This window comes from Hippocampus bargibanti, linkage group LG01 (genome assembly GCF_051943395.1).
Source record: "Hippocampus bargibanti isolate YZ-2025 linkage group LG01, ASM5194339v1, whole genome shotgun sequence".
Taxonomy (NCBI): Eukaryota; Metazoa; Chordata; class Actinopteri; order Syngnathiformes; family Syngnathidae; genus Hippocampus; species Hippocampus bargibanti.
Genome location: NC_142734.1, coordinates 34199748 through 34222757, shown reverse-complemented (window position 1 = coordinate 34222757; position 23010 = coordinate 34199748). Strand labels below are relative to the sequence as shown.

The window sequence follows — 23010 nt, the reverse complement described above, 5'->3', positions numbered from 1 at the left end:
TTACTGTGAAAAGTTGACATCATTTGCGAGCATACTGTATTGGTCGCCGTGTCGAGCCTTGCTAAAACTTGATCGAAGACATCTTGCTGACTCGGGTTCCGTCCGCATGTCTCAGATTAAAACGTTTGGCTCCGCCCCATTGTAAACCAGTTAGCCAGCTGTTTCTTTGTGTATTCCACTCCGAGAGGCACATACAAGCCTGTGTGATCGTACTGTGTAAGATCACAATGGACGCCTGGCTCACAATAGGGGTTGGTTCGTTCCGTGCCAGTCTACGACGGCTGCGCTGCATCGGGTGCGCGTGCACGTACACTCTTGTGGAAATAGGTGAAGCCGTGGCAATGACTTTACAGCATCTGGTTATATCTAGTTAATATGTACGAGGTAGCAACAATCGAATCACATGCAAAAAAAAAATGTGACACTCCCAAACATTACACATCCTCTGTGTATGCATCGCCAGTTCAATTCCATACAAGATCCAAAATGATGGCAAATAATATAGAGAGTTTTCTCCCATAAATAATAATAAAAATGAATATTCAATGCTTTATTGTTGATGGAACGTTCGACGTCTTGGATTGGATTAGCCTTCATTAGGCTTGCAGTGGAGAAATTTACATTACCAGTTGCATTAACATTAACAGAAGGGCAATTCAATGGACCGATCATGCATGATTTTGGAATGCGGTGTGGGGTTGGGGGGTACCAGAATATCCGGAAAAAGCCCATGGGGAGAACATGCAAAGTCTACACAGGAATTCCGCAACCGGTATTCAAACCTATCACCTCTGGTCTGTGAGGCGGATGTGCTGCTAACCAATCACCAAGTGGCACTCTGATTTCCTTGCCCAAGGGCACCTCGGCAACATCCAGGAAGCACATTCTCATCTTGCAGACTTGTATCATTAGCCAACAGGTAGTTAGCGTTTTTCTCCTTCTGTACACAGTAGGACTCAAAGTGCACCTTCACGTTCTGAAACCCGAATCATTACAAGATACTGCTTCACGCATTTAGAAAAATATTGCACACATCATTTTGTCGACATTTCAGGATTTGTAATTGTGGAAATAAACGTGTGCAATGATGAAGCCCGCATACTGCTAAAATTAGTTGACAGTCCCATTGCCAATCAGGTTGCAGAACACAATGTACCATTAAAAATAAATAAATGCATACAAAACTGCACTCCATAAAAATCCATGAAACAGCAACACTGTGAAAGATGAACCGTGCTATTGTCCACCATAAGTGTCAGCGGGACTATCATAAATCAGAAAGAAAATGCCAATGTCACTCTATATATGTGGTGGATTTCATTTTAACCTTGTACGTAAAGCATATTTTTCATATACGATACACGCCATGAGCGTATTCGCGTGGAGATACGATACAATGAGATTTATGTAAGAACCAGTCAGTCCTGTCCCCTGTAATGCCCACAAAGAGACTTAAAATTCTTGCTCCAATCTTGTAACAAAGGAAAATATGACTCGAATCAGTTCACATAATGTGGGGGGTGGAAAATGCGTGCAATCTCTATTTCCACGTTTATCTCTCCACCCGTGGATGCGTGTTATTGCTTCTGGGGAAACCGATAACAACAGGCACAATTGATGAAGCCGTGGTGGTGTCATGTTGAGTTTTTTTATTCACCAGTCTTGGTTTTCAAGTGGGGGGTCAGTTGACAAGTGCATTGTGGACACATTCATGCTCATCTTAGAATGACTACCACTGCACCAAATTCACTTTTGGAGAATTTTGCTCGGTCTTTAGTTACGTTTGTTAATTTTTATAGTCATCAATCCTGTGACCGAAAAAAATAAACATTATTTGCCACGTTTGATCACAATGGCTTGTTAAACTTTGCTGATTATTTGGCGCCACTTACTCCCTTGGGCCTTGTGTGCACAAAACTCATGTAGGACCCGGTCTGGTAATGGCTGTAACACTAGACTGCTATTTTTGACCCACTGAACAAACGTCTCGATTGTGTTGCCTCGAGGTGCATGACATCACTTGATATGCCAGGGGTAATGTGTATTATACTCCCCAAGCGGCCACCAATTCTTGAGCATGCCAGCCTCGCATTTGAGTACCGCATTTGGAGCCTGCACAGAATTATTCAGGTTGGTGTGTATATCATCCCTCTAATGTGATATAGCTAAATGGTTTTCCTTTTGGTTTTGCCCAATTGGGGAACAGTGCCAAATAATCAACTGTTATGAGCTTGGTAAGCATTAATCAGAAAAAAATATGCTAATACTGTACTGTATTTGAATGCCAAATCCATTTTTAAAATGTATTTTTTTATTTTGTATTTGATCAAAGTCGACGATTAATCCATTGATTAGTCAGTCGATGGAATGAGCGACTTTTAAAATGAGTGATGAGTCCGACCACTAACCATTTCCGTTTATTTAAATCAGGTCATTTTACATTAACCTTATGATCTAAATGCTTCCTGCTGTGGTGATCTGGGTGAACACACACACACACACACACACACACACACACACACACACACACACACACACACACACACACACACACACACACACACACACACACACACACACACACACACACATGCGCACGCACACACATATTTATTTTCCGTTTTTCTCAGCGTTGATTCCTGTGGTTTCTGGGTTTGAACACAGGTGTCAAGGGCCTTTACATAAAGCCAGGGGGCCAGATCAGGTCCACCACATCATTGTATGTGGTCTGCAAAAGCAAATCAAACATAGAAACCTCCATGACGCTTGCTAAAAATATGTATTCAACATTTCCAATTCTCGCGTGTAATGAGAGAGACATTTTAAGCATGTTCTTGTTGCCAAACACCCCATCAGAGTAGCTTAAACAAGCTGAATAAAGTGTCTTTCTTGACTTCTTTATCTGATTTCAGTCAAAATGGCCCTCCAAGGGAAATGGTAACTAAAATGTAGCCTCCCATGAAAATGAGTTTGACACCACTGCCTTAGAAGACTGAAACAAACGCATTGAATTACATTTTAAGACTTGGACTCATTGTCTCAGCATTTTATTCAGTGACTAAGATGAATCTTTGAATTATATCCGTGATGCCCTCCCACAGAGAGAAAGCTTTTAATAGCCCTTGTGACATGCTCCATTCAAGGCCCGTTTTGAAGATGGATGCCAGGAACTGTGCAAAAGAGCTTGTTCCACTAAGTCTCAGCAGAGGAGACGCCACAAATTAAGTCCCAAAGAGTTGAGTAGTCTGGTATTGGCCTAAAAAAGTGGTATCTAGCATGCCTAGCTCATATTGTTATCTGTCCCCTGTGCACTCTCTCCTCACGTATTTCTAAAGCTGTAAGCCAATATTACAAAATGCTAAGCAACAGAAAATCCACCGTGAGTACACCAAGGCCTAAAATAGACAAAGGAAGACCATAAATGTCAACGCAAGTACAAGTAATATAGAGGGACACTTCATGACATGGAACAACAGCGTTCAGATCTCTACAATCTCTATGTTGCTACGAGACCACAGCTACCGCCAACATTGACTCAGACCATCAGTGAAATTGGACAGAACGTGTTCGCAAATTATGCTCGTATAATTCAAATTCAAAGTTAATGGCTTCAATCTCTTTGGACCAGCAATGGAAATTGCTTTTGTATAAGCATTGTTTGAAATAAAGTCTGCCGTAGGCCTGGGGCGTACAACTTTTACGTCAGGCTTACAACTTTCAAAACGACTCGGCCCAGGTGGCCGACAACTTCTTCAAGGAAAAAAAAAATTTTTTTTTTTTTTTCAAATCAAACGTTAGTTTTATTCAATAAAGCAAAAGCTACGAGCAAAGCGTTACGATCTACAGGGACTCCTCTTTCTAAGCGCCTTTCAAAATTCTGAAGTACACTTTACCGTCACGGTATAGTCCGAAGCACAAAACAAGCCTCTGATTGGCTGCCGTGCCGAGTATTATTGCCAAACGAACGTTCATTTGGCACTTTGCATACTCGGCACGGCAGCCAATCAAACTGGACCACGCCTGAAGGGTAGCCAAATAGCTAACTGGGTAAGTCAATTTATACCATTGTATTTATCAGCTGAAAAGCCTTAACTGCTGATTGGAAGTCTTTGTGGCTACCTATCTCTTCGTCACCACCACCACAAGCCGTCAAAGTATCAGTTAGCTTGTCACCACTTTTTCTCATGACTCACCCATTCTAACGCCAATGACCAGATCAATCATCCTTCCATCCGTCACCCAAAGTGCTTGTCCTGTGTTTGGTTGAGTTTGGTTGGAGCATACATAAGATATTAGGTTGAGTTACACCCTGGACGCATGATGTGAAATGAATTATTTTAGTGTCAACATTCCACTGGTAAGACATTTTATTTGTATGTATTTGAACCACGGTTATTAAACTTAACATGTTTCTTGGACATGTGTATTACAAGTCAGGCGTGATAAAGGTTGACCATCTGTGCGCTGTCTGTGATTGTGTCCAAAGATAAAGTGGAGTTATCCTTAGAGTAAGCTGCTGTGTCCAGCGGCTTTATCTGTATTGTGTAATGTCGAGAATGTGTTTGATGTGAAGGAAATCGGCAGAACTGAAGAGAGAGCAATGACCCCCAAGAGCAAGACTTGTGAGCAAGATTAAGGCTGCTTTAGTCGGGATTGCTTGGTTCAAGAAGCAGGAAAAAAAAAATAATGTTGAGTTAATGATACATGGCTAACTGGTTTTAATTTAAAAGAAAGCATATTCTCTGAATCTGAAGCCATTGTTTTGATTCTCCAACAAGGCAGGACGTCTTGGCGTGACGCCACGAACAAGGGGGCGGGACCCTCTGAAACTGGCCACTTCCGGCTTCATTTTTTTTGCAGATTTTAGACACTTTAAGTCATTTTTATTGGTGTTTTGCATTTGACTAAAAATATCAATATCATCATTTTGGGTATTTTAGATGCTATAAAACGTTTTTCTGATGTCAGTTAGGAAACAAAAAAGTGATGTCGGTTGTCTTTTAATATCTATAATAAAGTTTTGTTCCATATCATTGGCTTTAGGAATTACAACATTTTGCTGAAATATAATCAGCAGCCATAAAAATGTGCCTAAAGTCCACTATCAGTTCATCGGTGCAATGTGTTGTGTTACAGACAGCAAGCAGAGATGAGAATGTCACCAAGATTGTGAGTGTACCTCTTTGAATGTGTGTGATGTCTGAACAGAAGATGATGGGGGTGGGGTGCAGTCATTTGTCTGTTAGACACCTGGTAGCTCTGACAGAAGCATGCAGTGAGTGTGGTTGTGTATGTGCGTGGTCGCGTCTGGCTTCAGGCAAATTGCCGCACCGAGTCAGGTGGAAGATGACAGCGACCCATGGAATGTTTATAGACTGTTTTTATGATGTGACTTTGTAAAACAGTTGTTCTCATATTAACATACAGGACTTTGTGCTCCAGAGTCAAGTGTTGATTTTTACGCTACAGTATATCAGCTCTTTGTTATTTTGTGATGTTTCCTATTACGCTATGAAAACAAAAATCAAGCCCTGGAATAATTTGTTTAGTTTGTGCAAGCACTGTGATTTATTTGGAATGGTAATTTTCATGCCGATGACAACGCTAACTCAACATGGGAAGTGTCTAGGTTGGTTCACTAGTATTGCGTAGGCACCATAAGGAAATAACGGTGTCTGTTCTCTGTTTTTTTTTTTTTTTTTTTTTGCAAGCCTGGATACGACCCAACTAAACATAATCACTTCCAGCCTCCTGGTCAACCTCTGATTTGTTTGAATTATCTCCCATGGGAAATAATAGAAATGCAAATTGTGAGTTCTCCTGTTAAACTTATGCAACTCCACTGATGCAAATGAAATTTTTGGCGACTCTAATGAAGTAATTTTGTTTTTGGAACTGAGCGTCCCAGCTTAAAGAGCATGTGACCTTCACTTCCACTTGACTATTCATAGAGATCCTGTGTTGCACAAGACTTGTTAAGCAACTACGAGTGTGAATTTGTTTTTTTTTTTTTCTCAGAGCCTTGTAGTTTTTCAGTCAAGACTGTGGGCTCTTGTATTCATCTTTCTCCTTGGTGGACAGGTGATGAAGTTTGAGGGAAATCTTGTTTCGGTCAGTCAAAGGAAAATGGAGCATTGTGATTTCTTCATTTATTTATTTCTATTGCTGATCGGTGCAAACATTTTTTGGTATTTGACCAACGAGTGGTCTTTTGTAAAGCATCTGCATGCAAATTCTCAAAGACGCACTTGTAACGTTGCAAAAGCAGCAGCACTCGGGTAAAATTACCCACGTTGGGTGTATTTTTTTTATTTTGATGGGCTTCTAGGAATATTACCAAACTAAATGTTGAATTTATTTATGCTTTGCTATGCATGCAGTTTTCTCGACAGTTGACGTTTCGGTTGCTTTCTGAAATTCTTGTGGAATGCTTGTGCTTTCCTCATTTTCGGACGATTAAAGGTTTCCTTTTGTCACGGTTTTCAAGGTGGTGATGGCAGTTGTGGATCTCAAAAAGCAGGCAGGAGGGAGCAGCAGGTTGTATTTGAGATGTTGTATTAAAATAAAGTCAACAGGAACAACATCTAAAACGTTAAAATCATTTGAACAGAAAAATACAAAGGATCAAAAGAAAAACCAAGAGTAAAAGTCTGTCAAGGTGAAACAAACACATGCACAGCATACAATGCATACACAATGCATACAATTGCATACAATGACCCGACACCGAATGGTCGTGCCGGGAGTCCTTTTGACTGCCACTGATTGGAACGACGAGCTGACAGCGCACCTGTTGGTTGCCAACCAGATCATGACACCTTGATCTTGTTCGTATTATTCTTGTTTTCTTTTTACATTGAAATCATTTTCCAAAGTTGGACACCTTTCCTCCCGCTTTGCTATGACATGCAAGAATTATGTTTATGTTTACCATCCCATAGCAGGAACGAAATATAATTAGGAAAATAAGATTTTAATTCAACAAGTGCCACAATTATGATGTAAAAATACACACACACATTTTTTTTAGCAGATTACTATCACTGCAGCTGACTGAAGCATTTAGTGGTGAAACACTTCTTCACTTCTTGTCTGTATGACTGTATTAACATTTCCCCTGGGAGGCCAAAGCGTGGACACCAGAAGCTCAAGGGCACTGTGGCAGCAGCATGACAACAACAGCTGGGGCATAGAATGGGGAGGAAATGTGCGTCTAAACTCAGCTCTCAAACAGGAAGCCGCCCGGGTGCTCTCATTGTTGTGTTTTTATAGACTTGACTTCCTGCTTGGCTCCACCGCCCCCCCGCCCCGTTACCGTGGTTGCCATGCCAGTTGTTAATGGGATGGATTGTAAAGATTATGGAGTGTACATAGCCTGATCTGTCCTGACTGACCAAAGTATGACACATGAGCTTATCATCAATTAATTATCCTCATTCTCTGGACATTTATAGTTGTACTTGGTTTCTCTCTCTCTCTCTCTCTCTCTCTCTCTCTCTCTCTCTCTCTCTCTCTCTCTCTCTCTCTCTCTCTCTCTCTCTCTCTCTCTCTCTCTCTCTCTCTCTCTCTCATCCCCCATCTCTCTCCCCTCCGCAAAAAAATGAATGGCATTTTAAGGAGTTAAGCTGTCACGATGTTATTGTGATCATGAAACGTTTTTTTTAGCAAGACAGAGGAAGAGAAAGAGTTAAGAACCAAAAGAGGATGTGGCAGTCTATGAAAGATGACTAAAGGGGAGTGTGGAGTGTAATTTTAGAGCCAGCTGTGAATGTGACACTCGTGGCGCTGTTACTTTATGAGACAAACACACTGTGACTTTATTACAAGTTTCTCAGGGATCCTCAAAATTATGGAAAACGCATGAATTTAATCTCTTGAAAAATACAGCACAAACTCAAAAATGATTATTTCTTATTTCTCTCAACAAATCTGGTATGCTTTTTGTAATACTGTATTGGCAAGTCGTGATTTCAATATTTGCAAAAACCGTATTGTAAACTATTACACCAACTGGTTTATCTCATAACATAGTTCTATTATCTTCCTGGTTGTTTGTTGACTTGGTAGAGAATGAATATCTGTCATGCAATAGATGTTATTGAGCCTTTTTTCAGTGTCTGCTCATTGACAAGACCGGCAGACCTGATGTTTGTCACATTGTCTTTTGACAGGCTGTCCTGTCATTTGCCTTTTGTCTTTTTTTATCTTTCCATTTGGTCGTGTTTATTTCTGAATTGTGCTGTCGGAGAGTGAGTGCAAAGTCCCTGTCTTACCTGTTGAACCAGTCAAAAACATCGCACAGCAAAAGTTTACGACAAAAGACTTGGGGATGAAACTGAGCAAGAATGTGGTGTAGTCATTGAGCATGTAAGCAGATTCAATTATTGCTGTATCATATTATCTTTTCTATAAAGCTTAACTTCAAGTAGGTGTGTTTGTTGTTTAACAATGATGTAATACATTGTGAATGCATGCTGTCTAATTGCTTTCATGTTCAGAAAATATTTCCATACCATATTTATCACTCCCGGGTTTCTTGATGTGTCCTCCTTCAAGTCATTTTCATTTTTTGGTAAGCAAATTGAGTCCCACATGGAGTTGAGTCCCCATCTCTGGGTCACCAATTGCCATGACATTTTGAACATGATTAGAACAATTTTGTGAAAGCATTAAAATTGTTTGTGACATTGAACATTGCAGAAAAAAAAGAGAACAATTGTCGCCAGCACACACATTTGCAAACCTTTACCGCTCAGTGAGCCTTTACGAATAATCAAGTTGCGAGGCCATTTTAGCAGCCATGTCTGATGTTGTAAAAGTGGTATTTGACAGTTGAGCGGGGTGCGCTCAATTTGCCACTGTATTTAAGAGCGGACATGATTGTATTGTTCTTCACATTTGACATACTTAAAGGATAACCGACGTCTCCGGACAAGTTGTGTCCATAATTTGTAAAATGGCTTCAAATGACTTCTACTGAGCGTATTTTACAAAGATTCCACCGCATATAGCAATATTTGACGTTTTAAGACTCACGCTGAATATTCCGGAAGTCTTGTTTTTGAGTTGGTGACGAGTCCGTACGTTACGTCACTGAAGAAACGCCCCTGACCGAAAAAAGGATACATTGTAACAGTCCTTCCATCAGGTCAATGCATTTTGCTGTACTTGTTTGGTCTGAAAACTTTGTGTTGCACCAAAAAGAGGCAGAAGAGGGTGACAAAGCTCCGTGTAAGGAATTAATCAGCCTGTGGAAAAGGGCTGATTAATTCCTTACACAGAGCTTTGTCGACATTTTCTGCCTCTTTTTTAGTGCTACATTTTCCCCCCTTATTGCCTCAAAATGGCACGGAATAAATTTTTTAATCGATTGGAAACATGTATGCTTTCCTCTTCAGAACTATTTGAATCCTATTCATAACTGAATGAGTAACAAGAAAGCATATTCTCCGAATCTGAAGCCATTGTTTTGATTCTCCAGCAAGGCAAGACGTCTTGGGGTGACGCCACGAACAAGGGGGCGGGACCTTCTGAAACTTCCGGGTTCATTTTTTTTCAGATTTTGGACACTTTAAGTCATTTATATTGTTTTTTTTGCATTTGACTAAAAATCTCATACTGCGTGTTTTGGGTATGTTAGATGCTATAAAACGTTTTTCTGATGTCAGTTAGAAACAAAAAAGTGATGCCGGTTGTCCTTTAATTATTATTTATTTGATGTTGGCAACATGCTACACTGTGGTGTATGAAATGTACAACACATTTGTTTGCTTCACAAGGACTTTTTATGATTATTATTTTTGTTTTTGAAGAAGAAAAATATTCGAATTAACTAAACTGTCTCGATTTTGTGGGCAATCACAACCACTCTGCCATATCCATGGAATAATTTGTGGCTATTTGTTTCATTTTGTTCTGTTCCCTTCCCAAAAAGTTGAAGGCTTCCTAGAGGTCATCCTTCCTTGCTGAGACAACATACAGAGTTCCATTGTCATGTTCATTACAGTGTTATTTAAATGCAATCAACACCAACTTTCTGTGGTAAAATGCAAATATGATCCCTATTTAATTTTCATGGTTCAAAAGTATAATATACTGTAAGCAAATATCATTCTAAAGCAGATATTCAATCTTTTTTCTCTTCAAATGCCTGGTTGAGAAAATGTCAGTGGAGAAAATAAATGTGGTTGCACAGGGTCACCGACTGAACAATTACACTGTTTTTTCAAGGCGTAAAGTACTGTTTCCTGCATGGGGAAGTATGTTATTATCGGTCATTTTACAAGCCAAAGGACATTGTGTATCCACTCACTGAGAAGCCTTGTTGCCAAGTGGTTAAAAAAGACTATTTCTCCACTTGAAGATCCACTGCACATATTGAGTGTGGTTTTGGTTCATAGTAACTGAAGGACCTTCTATTTAAAATTACAATATCATCATGTGCCAAATTCTCTTGTTGTAAACCAGATTTGAAAACTTGCTTTAATACAATTTACAAGTGCCATATAACTATTATATCAGTTACAGGTATATGTTTTTTTAAATACAGCAAAATTGAAAAATCAGACTTATGTATTGTATTGCTGAAAGTATTTTGGAATATAAATCACACCTTAGGTAGGTGGCCTATTTTAAAACTGTTTTCATATATGAGGTGTGTAGAAGCTACAATCGCTGCAGTTGTATTATGCATTCACTAGATGTAGGTATGTGAAAGGAATACAATACAATACAGCTTAATTTATATAGCACTTTCACAACTGCTGCAAAGAACTTTATAGAACATTTAAAATACAATGTCTAGAAATCAGAATATTGATCCATATAAAAGGTGCATTGGATTACAAAGTGCACCGGTGGCATTTGAGAATATTACCTGCTTTTAAATGTTCCTTGTGGTCCGTAAAATACAGGAGACCCTTAGTGCTACAGATGTCTTGGTTTTTGATTGGCTAATCAAAATTGAGTATAAGTCATGGTTACTTCCATCTCATGCAAAAATGTATCCATTCTGAAAAATCGACAGTAATCCTTTAATCGTATAAATAAAGCATGCAACGAACCATAAAGTAAATAATACCAAACTCCGTAGTCAGTGTCAATCAAGCAGTTACATTCCCTGAAACCGCAAAGTTGATGTGACTTCTCAGGATTCAACTACAGTGTCTTCTTGCGTGTGTAGGCATGTTTTGTTCGTTTGTCCCCCCGACAGACACAAAAGACTAACTGTTAGTAAATGTTAGACCAGTGTGTATTTATAACAACTGGAAGTCAAGGAGAAATACTGGTATTCCCACTCGTAACGCTTTTTTTCGTCAGCCTGTTCTCCTCCTTTCCAGTGACAACGGCCCAATTTCTCATTAGGCATTACCATGAATGTGTGTGTGTGTGTGTGTGTGTTGACTAAAGGATTTTTTTCATTCCAATCCTGGCCTTTTATTCATGCAGTGTACATTGGCACCTCCTGCGATGAAGGATTGACACTACCGTACCCTCTGCGTCACATGACCGCAAAGAGCTCCTTTGGATTCTGTTCTAATCTACCATGGCAATGAGTGGTATTTACTTCACACACTGCAGGTTGACATTTCACGACCAACCGCAGCAGCACATCGATGATGTCATACTGAATTTCTTCAAGGCATGTTTGTGTTTGTGTATATGTGTGTCTTTGCGCGCACTAACCCCCTCCTCCTCACCCCGTCAGTATTTTCCCAAGCTGTTCCCTTCCTGGATCCTGTTTTTAGTGCCAGATGAGGCAATCGTTCCCATTGACTCAACCCTGCAATGCAAATATGCCCAACAGCATGCAAAGAACATGGAAATATGTGTGAGTCGACGTCAGGGCCAGATAGTCAAGAGTGGAAAAAGGATTTTAAAAATGACACAGATGAGACTTTGCACTTTGAAAGTCAGCAGACACTTTAAATGAGAGTGCAACCTCTACGGGTGAGCACAGTGCCTCGCGTGAGTCGGTCTTTGGATTTTCAAGACTTAAGTCTTGTGTGTAATGCTGACGTGTTTTGGCAGCGGTTCTGTCTTATTGCTGCAGACGGTGAAAAAAAAAAGTTTGTATGAATAACTTTGTTGCCATGAGGAATAATGTTCAAAAGACAGTGGCTTTGTTATCCGATTCGAAGTTGTATGTGTTGTACAAATGTGGTGGTGCCATCTTCTCATTCAAGCAAATTCAAGATTTACATACTGTGCTCAGATAATATACAACATGTGTAATAACGCCTGCTCTGTTTTACCGCCATCTGTTTGTTTCTTTGCGATGTTTGTGAGTGAATTTAATTACTTTACTGCAAACTGAGATTGATGTCATCATTATTTTTGTCCGCTTTAGGATGGAGGGAAAAATGTATGAACATACAATGAAATTGTTGCGTCTCTTTTCCTGCCTTGCAGATTCCCGTGTGTTGTGCGTCACTTGGTTTCCCATGGATCTCAGGGTGGGAGAGCGGGGGATGCGCCCTGGCTCCGACACGGCACTTCTTACGCCGTTACACCCGCCGTTACTTCTCAGCCCTTTTCCCCCGCAGTCCCGGACGTCCTTCTCCCAACAGCAGCTTCAACAGCATATACGGGTACAAAGAATCACAACTTTTTTGTAAACCAATTTTCTTTTGCTTGAATTTATACCAAATTTACTCAAATAGCAGTTTGTGTCAATTACTTCAGATATTAAAAAAAGATCCTGCCAATCCATGGCTACATCTTTCTAAATTAATCAAAAGTGTGGAGTAATCTACCCACTTTAAAGGACAACCGGCGCCTCCGGACTAGTTGTGTCCATAATTTGTAAAATCACTAAAAATGACTTCTACTGAGTGTATTTGACAAAGATTCCACCACATATAGCTATATTTTACGTTTTAAGACTCACGCTGAATATTCAGGAAGTCTTGTTTTTGAGTTGGTGACGATTCCTGACGTCACGCAAGGAATGCCCCTGACCGAGAAAGCGACACACAATGCATTTTGCGGTACTTTGTTTGGTCTGAAAATTTCGTGTTGATCCGCGTTGATTGCGAAATTAGAAGGAAAACACATAAATAATGCGATGGTGAATCGTTGTGTGTTGCACCACGACAACTATTTGATATTCGCTGACACTTATTCCTAGTAGACAAATCAGCCCATTTCCAACGTAGCTTGGGTGCCATTTTGTGCATTTTATGGGACGCTAAACATCCGTCCTGACGCCTCAAAATGACCCGGAAGAACTTCTTTAATCGATTGCAAATATTTATGCTTTCCTCTTCAGAACTATTTGAATCATATTCATAACTGGATGAGTAACAACAAAGCATCTTCTCCGAATCTGAAGCCATTGGCATGACGTCACAAACTGGGGGCGGGACTTTCTGAAAATGCCCAATTCGCAGCTCAATTTTTTTGCAGTTTTAGCACACTTTAAGTCATTTTTATTGGTGTTTTGGATTTGACTAAAAATATCATACTGCGTGTTTTGGGTATTTTAAATGCTATAAAACGTTTTTGTGATGTCAGTTAGGAAGCAAAAAAAAATGGTGTCGGTTGTCCTTTAAGGCAAGATGATAAAATGATGCAACCAGATTTGGGAGTTTAGGATATCTGACAAACAAGTGTTCATACATCTGCGCTGATTCTGAAAACAAAAAAAAACAGGCCGGTTTTGAAAGAGCCGTTCCACAAAGATCATCGTTATTCGTTTTTTAATATTTCCTCCAGAGGGTCTCGCGATGAGCAATAATAGTCAGTAGTAGTAGTAGTAGTAGTAGTAGTAGTAGACGAAGCCCCATCTTCGTCGCCTAAATGGTTTGTCCATGAGAACGAGAACTTGATTTTGATTGTAACACAGCAGGCTTTCTAACAGTGTCATAACGTTTGTCACTTCTGTCGTCGACAACAAAAATCGTTGTCAACACCTAGTTTACACAAATACAGGCCTCGCTCCCTATATAAACCTCTTCCGCTGTATTCTGTCTTTGACTTCATTGAAATATTTTGGAAATCGTGAATTTCCTACCAAAACAGCACAATGTTTTTTTAATCTAAAGTGAAATACAAATGTTTGAATGTTTAGTTCAATATGGAGCAGCGGAGACGTGAACAGGAACACCACGAGAAGCAGCAAGAATTGCTGCAGCTCAAAAATAAGGACAAGAGTCAACAAAGTGAGTCTGTTATTCAAAAGCTACTCACGCACACACACACGCACGCACGTACACACGCATGCACGCACACACATTTTATTGAGCCATTTTCCTCTGTTTCCCAAGGCTGTTTGCTTTTAGTTAAATATAACCTGACTGGTGGAACTACAACAGTTGAGTTAAATATAGCTTTCAATATTGGCACAAGTCATTGGGTCAATATTGACTTGAACACCTTCTGTCACCTCTTTGTACACACATGCGCTAATACACACACAAAACAAGTGACCTAACCATGTATCAGACTTCAGGGCACCATATTCACAAACAAAGTCGATACAGAACTATTAGCAGCCATTCTCACCCATTTAACTAGTAACCGTTTCGGAAGTATATTATGAATCATCTTCACTGAGGATTTGATGCACAAATTATGTTTTGTTCCTGAAAGTGTCTGAATTTTTTAAAATGCATTCTTGTTGGGTTGAACGTCCAGGCGCGGTTGCCAGTTCACTAGTTAAACAGAAACTCCAGGAAGTCATCTTGAAGAAGCAGAAGCAAGCGGCACTGGAAAGAACAAATTCCAACACTTTGACTTCTACGCCAGTGACATACAGGTGATACAAAATATGCAAGTGATACAAAATGCAGTATGTCTGTAATGTATGTTCTGTATTTACATTCATGATCTACAGATATTTAAAGGACAACCGACGTCTCCGGACAAGTTGTGTCCATAATTTGTAAAATGGCTTCAAATAACTTCTACTGAGCATATTGTACAAAGATTCCACCGCATATAGCTATATTTTACGTTTTAAGACTGGTGCTGAATCTTCCGGAAGTCTTGTTTTTGAGTTGGTGACGAGTCCGTACGTGACGTCACTGAAGGAACGCCCCTGACCGAAAAAAAAGGACACATTGTAGCAGTCCTTCCATCACGTCAATGCTTGTTTGGTCTGAGAACCTCATGTTGCACCCAAAAGAGCCAGAAGAGGGCGTCCAAGCTCCATTAAGGAATTTATCAGCCTGTGGAAGCGGCTGATTAATTACTCACAGGAGCTGGTCGCCATTTTAAGCCTCCATTTTGGGTGATACATTTCCCCCCAATGTTGCCTCAAAATGGCACGGAATAAATTCTTTAATCAATTGCAAACATGTTTGCTTTCCTCTTCAGAACTTTTTGAATCATATTCATAACTGGATGTGTAACAAGAAAGCATATTCTCTGAATCTAAAGTCATTGTTTTGATTCTCCAGCAATGCAAGACGTCTTGGCGTGACGTCACGAACTGGGGGCGGGACTTTCTGAAAATGCCCTATTCGCAGCTCATTTTGTTGCAGTTTTAGTACACTTTAAGTCATTTTTATTGGTGTTTTTCATTTGACTAAAAATATCATCCTGCGTGTTTTGGGTATTTTAGATGCTATAAAACGTTTTTCTGATGTCAGTTAGGAAACAAAAAAGTGGTGTCGGTTGTCCTTTAAATATAAGATCCTATCCTCTTTATTTGTTGTTCACAGTTCGCACAATAATCATTTAATACTCGCACTCGATCACTGCTTAGCGTTGTATTGGTGGAGCGAGCTACGCTAAGCTAGCTGGAGAAGCTAAAACATGTAACGTGACAAGTTTAACCGGTCACAATAATTTAGCGGAAGGGGCTTTACTCCCATAAACTAGTGATGGGACGTGCTGTGACAAGGCTTAAACTTGTTCAATACTAGTTTGCTTTAAAATCATCAAAGATTATAATTTATTCCTTCTAGCTAGTTGGCGCCTGCCTTGTAGTTACATTTTTACATTCCTGTTTCAGAGGGCCACCAGCATCGCTTTGTAACAATGACATGCAACTCAATTTTTGTTCATTTTTAATTCAAAGCAGCCTCAAACTTTGGACCTCTTTTCAATTTTTGAGTAGTGCTCCATAGGACCGTCCATTAGCAACAAATATTGCTGCGTGGCCAAACGTTTGTTAACCTACTTCAAGGTCAAATTAGTTAATTTGGATTTGTGCTGTGCGTTCTCAGTAAACTGGCTCTGGAACAGAATATTTCCTCCCAGCCTCTGGTTTCATCTCCTTCGCTGCCTTCTTCCGAGGGCTCAGAAGGGACACGTCTACGCAGGGCAGGTAAAATACACACCAACTCAAGATGTTTTTTTTTGAGTGGATTCTGAGGTTTGTAGCATCTTTATGCGACTCGACTGTATCAATTAATCACCTCCACTATCATCAATCCCTTTTTTTTTCATCAAGCATCTGAGCCCAATTTAAAAGTGAAACACAAGCTGAAGAAACATCTCAACACCCGTCAGAGCCCATTGACCCGCAAAGAGAGCGCACCACCCACCATCAGACACAGAGTACCTGATACACTGGGTACATTCTTGATTTGACACCAAAACATAATATATAATTACAAATAAGTCTCACTTTTTTTTGCCGCTCTGGCTTCTCTGCAGACTCATCTCCCAGCAGCAGCAGCACTCCAGTCTCTGGTTGCAGTTCCCCCAATGACAGTCTTCCCAGTGAAAATGGGATAGTGCCATCTGCAGGTGGCCTCTCGCACGAGGTGATCAAATGTACACGGGCGCGCGCGCGCACACGCACACGCACACACGCGCGCACAATAATGTATTTTTTAAGGAAAAGCAAGTTAAAGTCTCCTAAGCCCTGATGTAGAGATTCCTACTCACTCAATGCTATTGTCAAAGAGTTGCAAGAGCGACTGACAAGTTGACAATTGTGACACATGGAAACAAAGTCACTTCAAACAAGTTCAAATAGGAGTGTAAAATATACGGGTATAAATATTTGGTTGTTACCCACTGCTTTCATTTAATGAGGTCATAAATCAACCGTGCTGTTTTGAGATGAGGGAAGTCCCACATGCACCCAACAACTTGATTTTAGCCAAACGATGTCAATGTGTTGTTCACCGCTGAACAAATCAAATGCAGTCATACTGAGAATTCCCTCATTCTGCGGTAAAGTTCAACCAAATTGTTGCCATGTGCGTCCCCACGCAATTACAGTGCGTAAAAATAATTGCTTTAGGTCGAGCAAATTGAAAGATACAGGCTTGTGTTTAACGTTAACATTCAATTAGTGTCACTGTCATGCTATAGGTTTTATTTTTGCTAATATTATGCAAACAAACAAGAAAGAGTTTTAATATAGAGCAAGGTAAAAACAACTACTTCAGAAAGTGCCCGACACGCATTTTGAGTAGCATCAAATTTTGTGCTGAGAGAATATTTGGAACTAGAGAGTTTTGCAACCAACAAATTGGCATTGACATACAATATAAATATATCAAACAATTTCGAAACTGTATCCAGTAGGATGTTTAGACATGTTTATATGCATATTTCCATGAGGAAAATTGAATGTATGCTCTTTTTTCATTATAAAGGTATCACTTCGGGGCTTTCGATTGACAGAAAAAAAATGGATGCCAACAAAGCATGATTGCAACATCCCTAGGATTAAAAAATATTTTATTTTTAATGGCATGGATTAACTTCCAATTCTTGTTCGAACAGGCCAACTGAAAAGCCTTATCATGTCTTATTTTGAAAGGTGGTTCACAAAACCAGTACATCAATACCTGATGAATCAATCTAACTTTTGACCTCCTCCGGGAAGTGTAATTTGTCTTATATCATGGAAAATGAAGCAGGTTTCAAACAAGCAGACATATTATAAGGCAAGTCATCCCTTGTGCTTGAAGTGTGGCCAGATTCTGAGTAATGACCTGTTTAATGCAGAGGCACACAATCCTGCTGGAGTACTGTGTGTCAGCTGTTGATACATAATTGATTTAATCACAGAAAAGTCAAAAACATTGCAACCGGTGTCACACCTGCTGCGTCTGTGTGATTCATGACATTTAATGCGTTTAATTATGTTCTTACATTGCTCAAAAGCTACACTTTACGGACAGTATTTTGCAAAGTTGGAAAATTGGGAGTTACATTCACCACTATTAGAGTTTTGTTTTCCTACCTGTCCTTTTTAGCAGTCTGGTTTAACATGTTGGTTTTTGTATTCCATTGCATGTGTATTTTTTTCTGTAAAAAAAGAAGAATAACCAGCCATATTTGGTATTTGCAGGCACAGAAGCTGTTGCTCAGAGATGGCACTCTGGCAAATTTTACTATCCAGAGTCCTTCCACTTTGCCCACCATCACACTGGGACTACCAGCCAATGCCAGGGTAAGCCTGGCACACAAACAAATAATATCTATGGCATCTCCGCTTAAAGGACAACCGACACCTCCGGACAAGTTGTGTCCATAATTTGTAAAATGGCTTCAAATGACCTCTACTGAGCGTATTTTACAAAGATTCCACCACATGTAGCTATATTTTACGTTTTAAGACTCACACTGAATATTCAGGAAGTCTTGTTTTTGAGGTGGTGACGAGTCCGTATGTGTCATCATTAAAGGAGTGCCCCTGACCGAAAACAAAGGACACATTGTAGAAGTCCTTCCATCACGTCAATGCTTGTTTGGTGTGAACACCTCGTGTTGCACCAAAAAGCCGCCAGAAGAGGACGACCAAGCTCCATGGAAGGAATTTATCAGCCTGTGGAAACGGGCTTATTAAATCCTCACAGGACTTAATAGGCTGACTTAACAGGCTGATTAATTCCTTACACGGAGCTTTGTCGCCATTTTCTGCCTCTTTTTAGTGCTACATTTTCCCCCCCTATTGCCTCAAAATGGCACGGAATAAATTCTTTAATCGATTGCAAACATGTATGATTTCCTCTTCAGAACTATTTGAATCATATTCATAACTGGATGTGTCACAAGAAAGTATATTCTCAGAATCTGAAGCCATTGTTTTGATTCTCCAGCAATGCAAGACATCTTGGCTTGACATCACGAACTGGGGGCGGGACTTTCTGAAAATGCCCAATTCGCAGCTCAAATTTTTGCAGATTTTGGACATTTTAAGTCATTTTTATTGGTGTTTTGCATTTGACTAAAAATATACTGCGTGCTTTGGGTATTTTAGATGCTATAAAACGTTTTTCTGATGTCAGTTAAGAAACAAAAAAGTGACGTTGGTTGTCCTTTAAGGAAGGCAGTTCAACACACATCATGTATCACTGTATTGAAAATATTTTGAAATTATACCACTCTGTTTATTCCACTTTGTCATTGCTGATTGCATGTCAATTCCAGATGAATTTAGTTTTTGATGTCAGTTTTATACATTGAGGAATACTGAGCAAAAGGCAAGTGCCATAATTAGATTTGTTGCTTGTTTATAGTTAAATAAACCTCTGTAGAAAAATGTAATGTGACATAACACATTTGTCTATTCTACAGGTTGATGGTGATTTGTCCCCACTGAAGTTTGGTCGAGGTCCCTTGGTCACAGCCGGGGCCCCGCAGGTGTTGTTGCCCCTGAGTAGAGAAGATCAAGCGGGGCAGCTGAGCTCACAACTTCCTGTTATAATCCTGGAGCCTTCTGGACTAGTCCACGCTCCGCTACTGACTGGTAGAACATATTTTCTGCACTATAAGGCACACCTAAAAGCATTACATTTTCTCAAAATCTGACAGTGCGTCATACAATCCCATGCGCCTTGTGTTTTTTTGTTCCAGTCTCTATATATTCTCCATCGAATTGGTTCCCTGTTAGTGTTCCTCTGCCATATTGTGGTGATTACTATCAGCAACTAATTGTAACTGCCAGAAATTGACATGTATTCGCCAACACACTTCAACAGACAACTACTTCTAAGGTCTCCGCAGCCATTTTGAAATAGCGATAACGCCATAAAAAAGCATAGTTAAGATTGGTTAAGATTTTTAAGTATATTTAGCCCCTTGTGCATGTGAGCACACATGGTTTTTTGTGTGTGCGTGTGCCCTTTTGTTGAATCAATTGTTTTCATAAACTTTTGTTTTCATTGCCATTTGTATTTATATATTTCATATTCGTGTTTGTGATCAGTTCTGATGGCTTTATTGCAGCTACAGCAGTTAAGAAGGCTGTACATACAGTTGTATTGTATTGTATTGTATTGCATTATTTTACAATAGCTCCATCTAGTGGATATATAACATAACTGCAGTCATTATTGTAGCTTCAAAATCAAAATGTTTCACCTCCCGTAATACATAGTGACAAAACTTGCGGTCTGTCCATCTGTCTCAAACCAGTTCCAGGACTCGACTCAGTCCCGCTGCAGTTTTCCTCCCACTTGGATCAACTGTCTCCAGGGGGAGCTCAGGCCCACAAGCCTCTTAGTAGAACACGTTCAGAACCCCTCCCACAAAGCCCCAGGATGCTTCACTCACAACTGCTTCAACAGCATCACAACACGCAACTACTCGAGCGATTAAAACAGCAGACTCACCTTGGCAAGGTATGCAGGTTTTTGAAAGGTTTTTGAACCGTTGCTGTCGATTGATTCCAAATAATGGAATCACATTAAAGGACATCTGTAATTATTCCGTTCCTAATGGCCTATAGTTATTTGCATCACTATGGTTGGAATCTTGACATCAGGCTGCAAAATAATGGCTTCGTACATAGAGTACCATAACAAACTTGACAGAACCAAACGTCAGAGTTTTTCGGTCCAACTTTGAAGAAGTTAATTGAGTGTGGATTGAACAAAACAAATTTCCGTGTCAATGGTGGGAGCTGATGACAGTGTAACTAATTCATTATTAATTCATGGATGCTAAATTTACAATCATGTAATTCAACACAAAATCCTGTTATTTTTTCCTCGTGATTTCCAATTACAAATATAAATAAATTCACCAGTTTGATTCTGTTTATTGTGCGGGTGTGTAAATGCAGCTCATGTCCAAGTCCAGTGAGAAACCCAGATTGCATCAGATCCCTTCCGAGGACATGGATTCAGAGGATGGCGGGGGAACGTCGCCATCAGAGCCAGCCTACCAAAGCAGACAGAGGTCAGATTCTATGAGGGAGGCTGAGCCAGCAACATCCAATAGTCAAGAACAGATCAACCTACAACATGCACTCATACTCAACCAGGTGGGTATTCTGAAGTTTTCATGTCATAAGTTAATAAACAGGACAAAAAAGTACACCACTGCGAGTTCATAGCAGCTATTAAGCCGACTACTGTCCTCTAGATGGCATGATTTTTCACTTTTGGATAGTTTTATTCACCAGTGACGGTGGAACAAGATTTGAATTGTAATCAATCTTCATTGTAATCATTTTAAAGCATGTGTTCACCTTTAAAAAGCAACATTTAAAATGTCTCTACATTTGCTTCATCAATCATGACAGTCAAAAGTTGAACTTTTGACATTTTAAAACATGTGAATATATCACCGAATTTCAGTTTAGATGTGAAAGCTAAAGTTTGACCAGTCACTGTATGAAACTTAAAAATCACATTTCGTTACATTTTAGCAATTCCATTTTAAATAGAGTTGTCACTCTTGTGAAGAAAAAATAACAACAACTCCAAATACAAACTAGGTGGTTCGGGAAATCTCATATTGCTTGGTCTAAACTTTGTTTAGTTTGCATTCTTGATTTTTATCAGACTTTTGGACTATCGGTTTTTTTTAAACTACAGTAAAGTCTCGTTATATCGATATCGGATATATCGATAGTACCGCTTATTACGATACTATTTCTATGAACGCAAGGAGAAAATTACATGCGCGCAGGTTTGGATATATCGATAGTCGGGTTATATCGATATTTTTTCGGACTCCCTTGAATATCGATATAACGAGACTTTACTGTACCTCATTCGCTTATTTCTGAGCAGTTAGATAGTCAGCAGTATTCCTGATTTACTTAGTTTTGTCCTCATTTGTGGGCTTCCTGGTACATCTCCCATATGTCTTGACCTCTCTTCTGTTTCCTAGTCATTACTGTGGGAACAGCAGAAACAGCTGCAGCAGTTGCATCGACAGATGGAGACCATGGCGGTACCAATGCTACGTGGCGGTGGAGGCGGTGGGATCTGCGGTGCGTTGGGTGTGCATCGGCCCCTCTCTCGTACGCAGTCCTCCCCGGCCTCCACGTCTCTCGCTTTGTCCGAAAAACCTCTGAGCCTGAGTGGGCAGGAGACCAGCAGCAAATCCCGCTTCACTACTGGTCAGTGCCACATTAGAGCTTCTCTTTGTGTTCGTGTGTATCTGCTTTTTAACCCTGTCTTTAACAGACAGATTCGATGATCACTGAGACAGTCTTTTGTGAAATCTTCATCTACGCTTATTTTGCCTGTGCAGGCCTGGTGTATGATTCTCAGATGCTAAAGCACCAGTGTGCCTGTGGAGACAACAGCAATCACCCAGAGCATGCTGGAAGAATACAGAGCATCTGGTCTCGACTGCAGGAGAGGGGCCTGAGGGGGCAGTGTGAGGTATGACACAAGACGCACACAATTGGTCCTTTTTTTAAAATAATTTCTCCCCAAAACCGAAGGGCTGTCAGATTGACAATAAACCAGTGTGTTTCCCAAGGGATTCAATAATTACTGTATCAAAGCATAGATGAAAAGGTTTCTTCAGCCGTCATCTGTACTTCTTTGAAGGTATGTGGCGTTTTGCTTCTCATCCAACTCACCGAACTAAAATTTTTTACATATAAAAATTATATATATATATATATATATATATATATATATATGGCAAGAGCTACCAGCAAAATTTTTGTTTGCTGACGAAGCCTCTTGGATGAGAAGCGAAACGTCCGACACCTTCAAAGAAGTACAGATGACGGCTGAAGAAACCTTTTCATCGATGGACCACTCCTCCATCGATGGACGACTGAGAGTTTACACAGACATATCAAAGCATACATGTATCTAAGTCAAATCATAAGCATAAGTTTCTAAGTAA

General features: G+C 40.0%; 1 protein-coding gene across 3 annotated transcripts in view; it reads left to right on the top strand.

Moving 5' to 3' along the window:
- hdac7a (histone deacetylase 7a) overlaps window positions 1-23010 on the top strand; it is a 60093-nt gene that overhangs the window by 24501 nt on the left and 12582 nt on the right. For all 3 annotated transcript variants that reach the window (XM_089012569.1, XM_089012576.1, XM_089012586.1), the window contains 12 exons: window positions 12412-12590; window positions 14072-14162; window positions 14638-14758; window positions 16173-16273; window positions 16400-16522; window positions 16606-16715; window positions 18260-18361; window positions 19489-19660; window positions 20329-20534; window positions 20978-21178; window positions 22033-22264; window positions 22399-22532. In XM_089012569.1, the coding sequence (XP_088868695.1) occupies window positions 12412-12590; window positions 14072-14162; window positions 14638-14758; window positions 16173-16273; window positions 16400-16522; window positions 16606-16715; window positions 18260-18361; window positions 19489-19660; window positions 20329-20534; window positions 20978-21178; window positions 22033-22264; window positions 22399-22532 (1772 nt within the window). The remainder of the gene's footprint in view (window positions 1-12411; window positions 12591-14071; window positions 14163-14637; window positions 14759-16172; window positions 16274-16399; window positions 16523-16605; window positions 16716-18259; window positions 18362-19488; window positions 19661-20328; window positions 20535-20977; window positions 21179-22032; window positions 22265-22398; window positions 22533-23010) is intronic.